Source organism: Lissotriton vulgaris, chromosome 5 (genome assembly GCF_964263255.1).
Source record: "Lissotriton vulgaris chromosome 5, aLisVul1.2, whole genome shotgun sequence".
Taxonomy (NCBI): domain Eukaryota; kingdom Metazoa; phylum Chordata; class Amphibia; order Caudata; family Salamandridae; genus Lissotriton; species Lissotriton vulgaris.
This window is the reverse complement of record NC_141693.1, coordinates 699,055,317-699,067,773: the sequence shown is the minus strand read 5'-3', so window position 1 is coordinate 699,067,773 and position 12,457 is coordinate 699,055,317. Positions and strand designations below refer to the sequence as shown.

General features: G+C 44.8%; 1 protein-coding gene across 1 annotated transcript; it reads left to right on the top strand.

The window, feature by feature from the left end:
* The first annotated feature begins 354 nt into the window (after positions 1-354).
* Positions 355-12,109, top strand: LOC147711411 (protein FAM241B-like). The gene is made up of 2 exons (XM_086919484.1): positions 355-429; positions 9,993-12,109. Exons 1-2 carry the CDS (start codon positions 355-357, stop codon positions 10,254-10,256), a joined length of 339 nt encoding a protein of 112 aa, XP_086775610.1. The 3' UTR covers positions 10,257-12,109.
* The last annotated feature ends 348 nt before the right edge of the window (positions 12,110-12,457 follow it).

The window sequence follows — 12,457 nt, the reverse complement described above, 5'->3', positions numbered from 1 at the left end:
CAGGGATTTCTCCATTCAAAATGCTGCATAACAGATTAGCTATTTCAAACCTCTGTCCTCATTGGGTGAATGATTTGACTAACAGCAGTGTTCCTTGTGGAGATGATTTGCTCAAAGTTAAGGAGCTCGTTAGGTCTAAACATAATGCTGTTTCTTTACATCTTCAGGATACAAGAAATACTAAGGACATGTTGTTGTCTGTTGGGGATTGGGTTTTAATTAAAAAACCTGCAAGAGTTAGAAAAGGGCAGTCTAAATTTACTTTGCCAGTTAAAGTTACACAGGTTTCTAAAAATGCTGTTTTGTTAAAAGGAAGGGGATGGTAGAATAGAAGATGTTTGGTCAAAATTACTAATGATCAAGCCTCTAAGATCATCTCTGCAAAAAGAAAAGGTCCTCATGATTGTGACTCGGATGAGTCAAATTCTGGTATGGATTTCTGTGTTAATAAGCCATCTTCAACCACTGTTAACAGGGATCATGCTGCTACTAATGTTGTCAGTGATAATGTTGTCAGTAATTATGTTGACAGTGATTTTGTTTTATCTACAAATCCTATGTTTAATGAGGTTCCTTCTGCTGTTTTACCAACCTCTTCCATGAGTTGTGATTCTCTACTGGCAGCCCGAACATCATCTAATATTGCTCCTCCTCCATCTTTAGGTCATCAAAGGTCACATCGCAATGTTTCTGTTCCCCAGAAGTTTAAGGACTTTTATTTGATGTGAACTTTTATCAATGCATTTGACTTTTCATTGTTGTTTATTTATTTTATTTTATTTTATCTTGTTAATAAGGAGGATGTGTTGGAGTAGGAGTTGCTCTTTCCCTTTAAGAGCGGCTCGCAACCTCCACGTCATCTCTGTTTACATCTTGAGCATGCCTCCGTTTTCTGTTGTCATTTGAAATGACTATGTAGTTACACATATGTTTGTTTATTTCGTGCTATGTTATGCTTTAAAATATGTCCTCGTGTGTGCGTTTTTGTTGTGACTGCCTGTACTGTTTGTGAAGGCAGTTACGACGAAGGCACTGCAGGAGTTGGTTGTGGGTTCATTTCTTCCCACTTATACTTTATGAAAAAAACACTTATTTATTAAGTGCCACGCTTCCAGTGCATCCTTACCATCTTTACAAATCTGCAGCCATTTAATAGTACCGCCTGACTTATTCTACCAATCTAAGGAGGCGAATGCTTTGATACAATGTATTTATCAAAAGACCAGCTGTGGGGCTGTCCTTGCTACGTTTGTCATCTATGATTGTCTAATTATTTGTTGTGTTTAATACAGGGTAAACACAGAGCCTGAAGCCAATCATTAATATGTTTTTTAGCCTGTGATTGATGCTGTCTACCGGTATTTTGGGGGTTCACTGTGCAGCTCCTACATGAGCGACATTTCGTAAACAAACTGGGCCGAAGGATTTCCTCTCCCAAATAGAAAGTCAATGCAAAAATAGGTATTGAGTGGCTACGTGTTGCCTCGGCACGTGGCAAACGCTAGAGTCACGCTGTTCGATTGTGTACATTGAGGTGAGTGAAGCTACTGCTAAAGGTCCTAGAATAATCGGGGCAAAAGAACAACTAATTTCAGTACAATCTGTAGAAGCAATACAGCTAAGTTAAGAGTACAATGGGGCATATTATCAAGCCTGTGCGCTAAAATTATCGCCGCTTTATCGGCCGAAAACGGCCGATAAAGCGGCGATAATGGGCTTGATAATATGCGTATCTTTTATTACTGTCTGCTATACTGTTAAGAAAAAAAAGAAGAATTAAAACAAACCAAAAGTGATGTGGTATAGGGAGGCTCCTTGGATATAACTATTCCTATAGCGATCTAAGAAAGCTTAATATCTGTATGAACCAGCTATGTGTCTACTACTATGGTTGTAAATGTAATTGACACTCATAATTTAACGCACCACGGATCTGTAACCATTATATTAACTCTGCCATGTACCCTTTAACTTCTAGGACACATCCTGTCTCTGGAAAACGCACATTGCATTGGTTTATCATGCAGAGGTCTTTTTAGGTCGAGGACTCCGTCGCACTGCGTAAGCAGTGGGCAGAGCTGAGATTTTATGTTTCTTAGTGTAGGGGGCTTGAAACCGCCCCTCTTCTCCATTGGCTGGCCTCGTAAATGATGGCCAGCCATTGGAGAAGAGGGGCGTCACTCCTTTTAAGCCCCGTCTTTTTCGTATTCGGGGGCGTGTTTTTTAGGTTCTTTCTATCTGTGACGTCATCCGTCACTCACCAAAAAACACGCCCCCGATTCCGAAAATTTCAGAGCTTTGTGGCAGCCATTTCTGCCCGACCGCGTCCGGCCCTTGCATCCATGGAGGAAAAATTCAAGTTAACAAGTTGTTGCAAGCGTGAATGGCCCTCTGCAATGTATTCAATGAAGTTCAAAGGTACCCCCGCTACATCTGTGCATGTGCAAACTCTTATGCATGACTGGGAACATGCGACAGTCGTGACACCCAGAAACTCCCGAATGTGATGAGGAATCGAAAAACTTACTCCAAAGGTAGGCCTAAGATGTGAGATTCCAATAAGTAGAGACTATACTATTGTTGTTGGAATAGTAGGGTCCAAACCCGGTTTGAGGCAGCGGCTCCTACCTCCCTACCCGCTGCACGGTACCTGTGTGCCTGTGCACTCCGTTTCACGGTGTGCCTCCACCTGGGGTCTCTTTCGTTTTCTCATCACCTGGGACTTCCTGTTCTCGCCACCGGCGCAAGCGAGAATGGAGAGACACTTGGATCTCACACAGCATCAGTCAGGCAGGAACAAGCCCTGCTGCTAGAGCTGTGAAGCCTGACCCTTTGCTAGAGAGGGCACGGGGGTGCGGGTGTCTCGCCTCACACCACAGCTGCCAGGCACCTGGATTCCCGCCTGGGGCGCTGGCTGCTGTCTAAGAAGGATGAGTGCGTTTATTTACTTACAGGAAATACACAGAGATCAGAAGTTCTCAGAAGCCCCTCCTCAGCTGCCAAACCTCCCCTTGGCTTTCATTCACAGCGTGAGTCAGAGGGAGCAGCCATGTCTGCGCCGTGTTTACCAGCGTGCCGCTGTATGTGTGTGTGCATGGGTGTTTGTGTGAATGCATGCTTACCATGGTGTGAGTGTATGCAGAAAAGGATGGATGTGTGTGTGTAAGTGCGTGCGTGTGTGCCTGCATGCCATTTACTTACAGGAAATACACGGAGATCAGAAGTGCCCAGAAGCCCCGCCTCGAGCTTCCAAACCTCCCCTTGGCTTTCATTCACAGCGTGAGTCAGAGGGAGCAGCCATGTCTGCGCCTTGTTTACCAGCGTGCCGCTGTTTGTGTGTGTGCATCGGTGTCTGTGTGAATGCATGCTTACCATGGTGTGTGTGTGTGTATGCAGAAACGGATGTATGTGTGTGTGTAAGTGCGTGCGTGCCTGGGTGCCATTTACTTACAGGAAATACATGGAGATCAGAAGTGCCCAGAAGCTCTGCCTGGAGCTGCCAAACCTCCCCTTGGCTTTCATTCACAGCGTGAGTCAGAGGGAGAATCCATGTCTGCGCCGTGTTTACCAGCGTGCCACTGTATATGTGTGTGCATGGGTGTCTGGTTGAATGTGTGCTTACCATGGTGTGTGTGTATGCAGAAACGGATGGATGTGTGTGTGTGTAAGTGCGTGCGTGCCTGCGTATGTGTGTGTGCATGGGTGCATGTGTGAATGCATGCTTACCATGGTGTGTGTGTATGCAGAAACGGATGGATGTGTGTGTGTAAGTGTGTGTGTGCCGCTGTATGTGTGTGTGTTCATGGGTGTCTGTGTGAATGCATGCTTACCATGGTGTGTGTGTATGCAGAAACAAATTGATGTGTGTGTGTAAGTGTGTGTGTGCGTGCCTGCGTGCCATTTACTTACAGGAAATACAAGGAGATCAGAAGTGCCCAGAAGCCCCGCCTCGATCTGCCTAACCTCCCATTGGCTTTTATTCACAGCGTGAGTCAGAGGGAGCAGCCATGTCTGCGCCGTGTTTACCAGCGTGCCGCTGTATGTGTGTGTTCATGGGTGTCTGTGAGAATGCATGCTTACCATGGTTTGTGTGTATGCAGAAATGGATGGATGTGTCTGTGTAAGTCCGTGCGTGCCTGCGTTCCACTGTATGTGTGTGTGCATGGGTGCATGTGTGAATGCATGCTTACCATAGTGTGTGTGTATGCAGAAACGGATGGATGTGTGTGTGTGTAAATGCGTGCGTGCCGCTGTATGTGTGTGTTCATGGGTGTCTGTGAGAATGCATGCTTACCATGGTTTGTGTGTATGCATAAACGGATGGATGTGTCTGTGTAAGTGCGTGCCTGCGTTCCGCTGTATGTGTGTGTGCTTGGGTGCATGTGTGAATGCAATGCTTACCATAGTGTGTGTGTATGCAGAAACGGATGGATGTGTGTGTGTGTGTAAATGCGTGCGTGCCGCAGTATGTGTGTGTTCATGGGTGTCTGTGTGAATGCATGCTTATGGTATGTGTGTATGTAGAAACGGATGGAATTGTGTGTGTAAGTGCGTGCGTGCCGCTGTATGTGTGGGTGCATGTGTGAATGCATGCTCTCTTACCATGGTGTGTGTATGCAGAAACGGATGGATGTGTGTGTGTAAGTGCATGCATGCCTGCGTGCCGCTGTACGTGTGTGCACATGTGTGAATGCATGCTTTCTTACCATGACGTGAGTCTGCATAAACGCATGGACGGCTGGGTGTGTGTCCATGGGTGTCTGTGTGAATGCGTGTTTTCTAACCATGGTGTGTGTGTGTCTGCATAACTGCATGGACGGCTGTGTGTGTGCGTGGGTGTATGTGTGAATGTGTGAATGCATGCTTTCTAAACATGGTGGTAGTCGGGCCTCTGTGGCATTTGAGTATAGGTTTTTTTAGACCAGAGTGTCTTGGATGATGTTACATGCATACCATGGACTAATCTGAAGCTCTTGTTGTTTTAGGTTTGGTAGTTACTATAGGATCATACAAAAATATGCTGGCTTTCAAACTTGAAAAACAGATGAAGTACAGAAAAGATGCAATAATCATCCTTGTGCTGTCAGTTAGTAGAGAGCTCTATAGTCTGCATCTTACTCCTGGTGTGCCCACTCCCTTTGTCTTACTTCTTCCATGAAGCTCTTTAGTCTGCTTCTTACTCCTGTTTCCTGCATGTCATCCCGGTTTTTCTCTGCTTCTGTTCTGCCCCGTTTTTTCTGTGCCTCTGTTCCCCCGGTTTTTATGTGCCTCTGTTCCCCCGGTTTTCCTGTGCCTCTGTTCCCTGCTTGTCATCCCGGTTTTTCTGTTACTGTGTGTAGGTGACTCTGTCTGTGTGTGTGCGTGGCAATCTGTGTGTGTGCGTGGCAATCTGTGTGTGTGCATGGCAATCTGTGTGTGTGCGTGGCAATCTGTGTGTGTGCGTGGCAATCTCTGTGTGTGTGCGTGGCTCTGTGTGTGTGCGTGGCTCTGTCTCTGTGGCTCTGTGTGTGTGGCTCTGTCTGTGTGTGTGTGTGTCAGTGGATCTGTCTGTGTGTTTGCGTGGCTCTGTCTGTGTGTGTGCGTGGCTCTGTCTGTGTGTGTGCGTGGCTCTGTCTGTGTGTGTGCTTGGCTCTGTGTATGTGTGCGTGGCTCTGTCTGTGTGTGTGCGTGGCTCTGTCTGTGTGCGCAAGGCTCTGTCTGTGTGCGCAAGGCTCTGTCTGTGTGCGCGAGGCTCTGTCTGTGTGCGCGAGGCTCTGTCTGTGTGTGCGAGGCTCTGTCTGTGTGTGCGAGGCTCTGTGTGTGTGCGTGGCTCTGTCTCTGTGTGTGCGTGGCTCTGTGTGTGTGTGTGGCTCTGTCTCTGTGTGTGCGTGGCTCTCTGTGTGTGCGTGGCTCTGTCTATGTGCGTGGCTCTGTCTGTGTGTGCGTGGCTCTGTCTGTGTGCGTGGCTCTGTCTGTGTGTGCGTGGCTCTGTCTGTGTGTGCGTGGCTCTGTCTGTCTGTGTGTGTGTGTGCGTGGCTCTGTGTGTGTGTGTGGGGGGGCTCTGTGTGTGGGGGGGGCTCTGTGTGTGTGTGGGGCTCTGTGTGTGTGGGGGGGGGCTCTGTGTGTGTGGGGGAGGCTCTGTGTGTGTAGGGGGGCTCTGTGTGTGGGGGGCTCTGTGCGTGTGTGGGGGGGCTCTGTGCGTGTGTGGGGGGGCTCTGTGCGTGTGTGGGGGGCTTTGTGTGTGTGTGGGGCTCTGTGTGTGTGTGGGGGAGGCTCTGTGTGTGTGGGGGGCTCTGTGTGTGTGTGTGGGGGCTCTGTGTGTGTGGGGGGTCTCTGTGCGTGTGTGGGGGGGGCTCTGTGTGTGGCTCGCTGTGTGCGTGTGTGTGTGGGGCTCTGTGTGTGTGTGTCTGTGGGGCTCTGTGTGTGTGTGTGTGTGTGTGTGTCTGCATGTGTGGGGCTCTGTGTGTGGGGCTTTCTGTGTGTGTGGCTCTGTGTCCGCGAATACTACTACTCTAATGCTCTCCTATTGCCATTGTAAATGACAAAACCATTTATTTATGTTTAAAAATAAATAAATCTCATGAGCAATGCCAATAGCTCTACCTTTAATAATGCCGAGACCATTGCATTGTAAATGCTTGTTTATTTTTCCAGTTCTTTTTAGGAAAGAATGGGCACCCATCTTTATCAGACCGGGCTTTCTGCTGCACTTTAGAGTGCGTCTGCGTTTGAGAAAAAACGTAATTGCCAGACTATTGGGGCCTATGGTCTTATAAGCCTTTGCAATAATCTTCAGTATTTGCTCTGCTTGTCTGCGTCTTCTATAGCCTCCAGGCTTACAGCATCACCCTTAACATTAGCAATGATCATATCAGCAACCACTTCGAACACCAGAATTCCAGAGCCGCCTCGGCTCCATGTTCCTCTTGAACACGTTTTATCACGGAAGGGAGTACCGTCATGGAGGGGGTACCGAAACACTTTGAATATACCGCGGCAAACACCTTACCCCAAGTATTACATTCAGCTAATTCGGGGAACTAAGAGGGTCATTAGGATCTCGGGCGGATCGCCACTGCCCGCATGGCAATGGCAATCCGCCCGACATCCGTCCCGGCCCGCCACCCATTTCCTACTGTTTTCATTTATAAACAGACCGGCGTTATAGGGTGAGGAAGGGTGCCATTAAACCAAATTTGGTGTTGCCAAGCTGAGAACAGAACCTCAAGAGTACTATATGGTCTATATTTCCGCAGAGTCGCTATGGCAGTATACTGGTGAAACAAATTGTCTGTTCCATTGACTGCCGGAAAGGTGACCCAAGAATAAAACACAAAGCGGAAAGCTTGATACACCTCTACAACAAAGATAAGCGCAACACCCGCATCAAGTACTCCATATTGTTGTGAATAAGCCCTGAGCGGTGAACGGTTATGAGCTGTTATGGCAACTGCCATAATGAATAAGAGAGAATAACAACCGATGCGTGACAGCTCAACAAAGGGTTAAAAGAAAACAATAGACCGTTTCAAATTGAAGCTTGAAAAACCTATCATCTATCAAAATAGGAGGTAACACCGTCACAGAAGTGAGGGGTTTGTGGACAAGCACAAGCACTACTTACGAATCTTGCAGATAAGAACCAGAACAAACGTTGGCAGCACCATGTTGGGGGGATTCTGCACCTACACAGAACTATGCGCGGGAAAACAGGACCTGATTGAATAGGGGTGTGCCAACCTACCACCTTAGTACCCAAAATCCCAGAACCGACGAGCTATAGTGAGTCATTTGTTCTCCTTCAAAATCACGAAGCTACAAATGATTAGACAACCTAGAACAAAACCCAGAACAAAACACTCCTGACTCTCTAAGGAATCGTGGTAGCAAGATATACCCTTTCGCTCGCTCACTCGACTTTATCCAAAGTAACAATTGGCAGAGTCACTGTAATAGTTCGAAAGGTTTATTTTAACTATTGTGCTCTATAATACAGTATACGGGCCACTACTAGCAGCAGAATGCATCAACTCAGAACAATTAGCATTGTTGCAATTCCATAGAGTACGAAGGGGGATGTCATTATATAAAAACAGTGGAAAAAGGACTATCGGGCCTAACCACTCTCCCCTTGACTGGAAGAAGTTTCTTAAATAAAAGATCTCTGGGCTTTGTCAGCAGACCTTAAAGCCTAGATGTAAGGTTTACACCATAGAAACAGCATAGCTCTTCTCCATGGAAAGGGCTCTCTCCAAGTGTGTGGTAAAACAACATGCATCCCTGTAATATCATAGTACATGTCTCCAGCAGCACAGCTGTGTTTAGCATGTTTTGTCTAGGTGCTAGGGACTGACCACAATAGAATAACAAGGGGCATTGTTTATTGACCTTACACATCGTGTTCGAACTAAACTCCAGGAACTTAGCAGAGAACGTGAAAAGCAGACAGTTCTCATGTAAAAGGCATAAACAGAGTCCTGCAAAATGAAGTCATGTAGTAACGTGCAAAAAAGCAGCATCATGGCAGCAAAGCTCATGCTAACTTAGCAATGTCGACAATGACCCTAATGGTCATATAACAGGACCTTTTAGTCCTAGGCTGAGGTTTAACATCAGTTCAACAATACATCCTTTGCAGTGAAGCACATTCGACCCCATAAGGGTGATCGAGCATGCTAGATTTGCACACCATGAAGGTTTATTAGCAGATTGGCAAATATATAAACTCAAATCATTCTAATGAGTCATAAAATATTTATCATGAAAAATACATGGGTCCGTATAATTCAAAGCAATTCAAAATAGCAAATACATAGGCAAACTTTTTAAAGTTGTCATATGCAAATCAAGCTAATTTCAGTTTCCCCTGAAGGTAAATTCCCTAACATGCTGGGCTGAAAGTAAATCAGGAAATTTGTGAGAGAAGTCAAGCAGAAGACGTCGTCAGCATATAAAGCCTCTAAAAGGCAGAATCGATAAAGATTCAGACTGATAAATGAGAATGAAATTGATCAGGAATTCATCTCTGAGCAGTAGCAAAGATAAGTCACTAGTCTGGAGAGATTGGAAAGTGACTTCTAAATCTAACTTGCTTAGCCACTCACAAATTAAAATCAATTCTCGGCAAGTTGCAGCTCTACCCACGGTTCTCGGGGAGAGGAAACCAATCAGGAGTGAACAATTCACAGTATATCAGTGGGGTGGTGGGGCAGGGGGCAAGTGGACAGCCCTCTTCATTATTCTGCTTCAGTGAAACACATATTGATAAACAATTCTCACAGAAACCAAAACATTGTGTTATAATGTAATTAACTCAAGCTATGCAGGTTAGCTCTTGAAACGGGAGCGAGATGGAAAACACAGCTGCCAATGGTACATTTTCATGTTAGCATTAGTCGATGGAACTGAGGTCTACAGTGACTATGGATGACTTTGTGAAAATCCCACTTTACATATTTGTATAATGTGCAGATTAATATATATGTTATGCAAAACGAAAAATAGTAACAGTACTTCACCAATATCCAGAGGTTTAGTCCAGAATGTGGACCTAACGTGTATTTTCATTAGAAACCGTAGAGTATGGAATATAACCACTTAGCACTCAATAACCAACCTTCTTGCATCCGTTGCTTGCTATTTGGATGACTTCTGTTGCTTGCCTGCTCTGGCCCTGTGGTTTGAAGAACTGTTATTCTACTAATGTAATTTAGCTGTATTTAAAACCTGTTTCAATCTTGACCTTTTAGCTGTTATTTATTTTTTGCTCTTTAATGACCTCTGCGTTTTTGGTGACATCTGTGTTGCTTTACCATAATACAGCTGCACCTTTTTTGTGCACCTGCGCATGTTCTTGCATCCTCCAAGAACGTTCAACCACTAATTTCAATTTTGTATTTCACGGAGTCTCAAATGACTACTAAATATTACTATTTACTTTTTTCTTTGATTTGCATGGGTATGTTTGAAAATGATATTCATATTGATGACTTTGCTTATTTTTAAACTCCTAGGGCTTTTTCAATGCTGCCCAGAACCCCGGTCCTCCTCCCCCACAGCAGCAGCATGCAGGTGGCGCGAGGCCTGAGGGGCGCTCCCCTTTCTCGGATATCAACCAGCAGCTAGTCACCATGGGATTTCCCCGCTGGAACCTCGGCAACCAGGTGGTAGAGCCAGTGATGTCCATCGTTCTTCTCTTCCTCATCATGATGTTGGGTGTGCGGGGCCTTTTACTAGTGGGCTTCATCTATGTAGTCTCGCACCTCAGTCAGCGGTAACAGGTCTCTTCCTGTGGGGACACTGGTTGGTCTGATATCTCTGTAGGCATGACTGTGCTACAATGTATGTGTGCACCTGCTGAAACCACACATTTTCAGTATGGGTGTGTGGTTTGTTTGGGGGGCGGGGATTTACAGGATGATTGTGTATTCTTTTTGCATGACTGTAAATGCAAAAACCCGATTGGCTATATTTAGGACTTAATGACAGGTGGATTAGCACTAATTTTAAAACCATGGTGGCTAGACTCATGGACCAGAATTGGATAGCATGTACAGAACAGTAAATAGGTCATACATATCCCACCTTGTTAGATGTCCATCAAATTATCTGATTACCACAGCACATACCATTTTGCACACCAATTCCAAGTGCCTTCGTATATGCTGGATGTTTGTACTATACAATTTTTACCCTGTTTCATTACTAGTTACGCATTTTGAACAATTCACTCCTAGCCTTGTCCTTAGAGGAAAAACACTGTCTGCACGTGTTTGATGACCAGTGTGCAATCCCTCACTGTGCATGTTGTGTTCCATGGGGCAGTTACACAATACGATTTGGGACCTGTCTTGGCAATGCTCTTAGTGAGTTCTAGATTTCTGCCCACCCGCATTGTACTGGGTCTAATTACACGGACAATGTTATTTTCCCAGAGCTCCCACGTGAGTAATACATTCACACTTACAACAAACTGGAAAAAAAGGACCAACCTGGGGACCAGTGTCACCTCACTGTTTTTGGCTCCGCTGCTATTTAGAGCTTCTTTTCGTAACTTGAGGCATTTTACAGAAGATATTAAAGAAGGCAAAGGTTGAGATACTTCTGTTCAAATCATTATATTTATCAATTCATATTAGTGATTTATATTGAAATTGAGTTTTGTCATTACAGAAGGAATCCGCAATAAAAATCCCAAACTTTGAAAACAGTCAGTGGCAAGCCCCTAGAGTATGCTTCGGAGTACCTGGGAGTTAGTGAATGCTGCATATTGATGCTTTGCCTTGAAGCTGCTGTAGTTTCTGTACGCTTTGAAATAGAATTCTGTAACAGTGGTGTGATGTGTTTATGCTTAACTGTATGCAAAGAAGGTGTTTAACCTGAATAATTCAGGTAAATGACAAGCTGGCCTTGCTTTAAAGATATACGAGTTAATGGACCTATTTGATGAAGTCTAGCAGTGGCATCCACTGAAAAGCTAGAACAGCCATATCCATGCTCAAACCTTTGATATCTTAAGAAGTGATGGAAATCCGTAAATGCATCCCGACCTTCACTCGTTGGGCGTTTAAAGGAAGTAGGATGATCAAGACAAATATATTTTTCCAAAAATCCGCCGCACATCAACTTTTCAGAAAGATGCAGAAAGCAGGGAGCAAGTTGGTCTTTGCTTTATACCTCAGAGCTTCAAGTGGATGAAAGTATGGCGGAGTGTCCGCTTCCAGGTCTGCTAGAGTAATCTTGACGAACAGAGAGATTGGCATACGCTGAAAAGCCTGCTTTCCCAACAAATTAATCTCTTTTCTAATTCATGTTGTTGCTTTTACAATAAAAAGTGTCCTCTGTATGCCTTCAGTGCCAAATACCTTATTATGGGGGATTCTGTTTGCTATTTTTAATTGCCTTCTTATTCTCTGAACAGTTATTGTGAAATGAACTCCTAGAATCTTTTTTTGTCAAAGTGGTTATTGGACAATCATGAAAGAATTTGACGCCAGCCTTGCAGTGACGTGAAGTGCACCTTTCGCCAGCATGTCATTGGCGATTAGTCCAGGCCTAAAAAAACACAATGTTTTTATGGCTCTAATTCGGGAAATAAGGAACAATAAAGAATCACGTTGTTTGATAGCCACAATTGTCCATGGATCAGTATTTTACCCACCCTTTTAATGAAATCATGCTACATTCTTCTAGTATAAAGAAAATTGTAAACATATTTGCTCTTTGTTTTTCATCAGTAATAGGTGCTAGAGCTGGCACTCAGACAACATACATTTTGGGAACTGTTGTAATTTTCTTCAGTACACTGTTTAGAAAGTAGTGCCCATGGGATCGGGTACTTGCCCTAGACAGCTTACACTAGGTAAAATCTGAGTAAGTGTTTCAGTCAAACGTCTACAGCAGCTCTCATTACTAACCATAAAATATGCCTTTTGTCTATGTAAGTTGTGAGGAACTAATTGCTTACCATTTGGAAGAG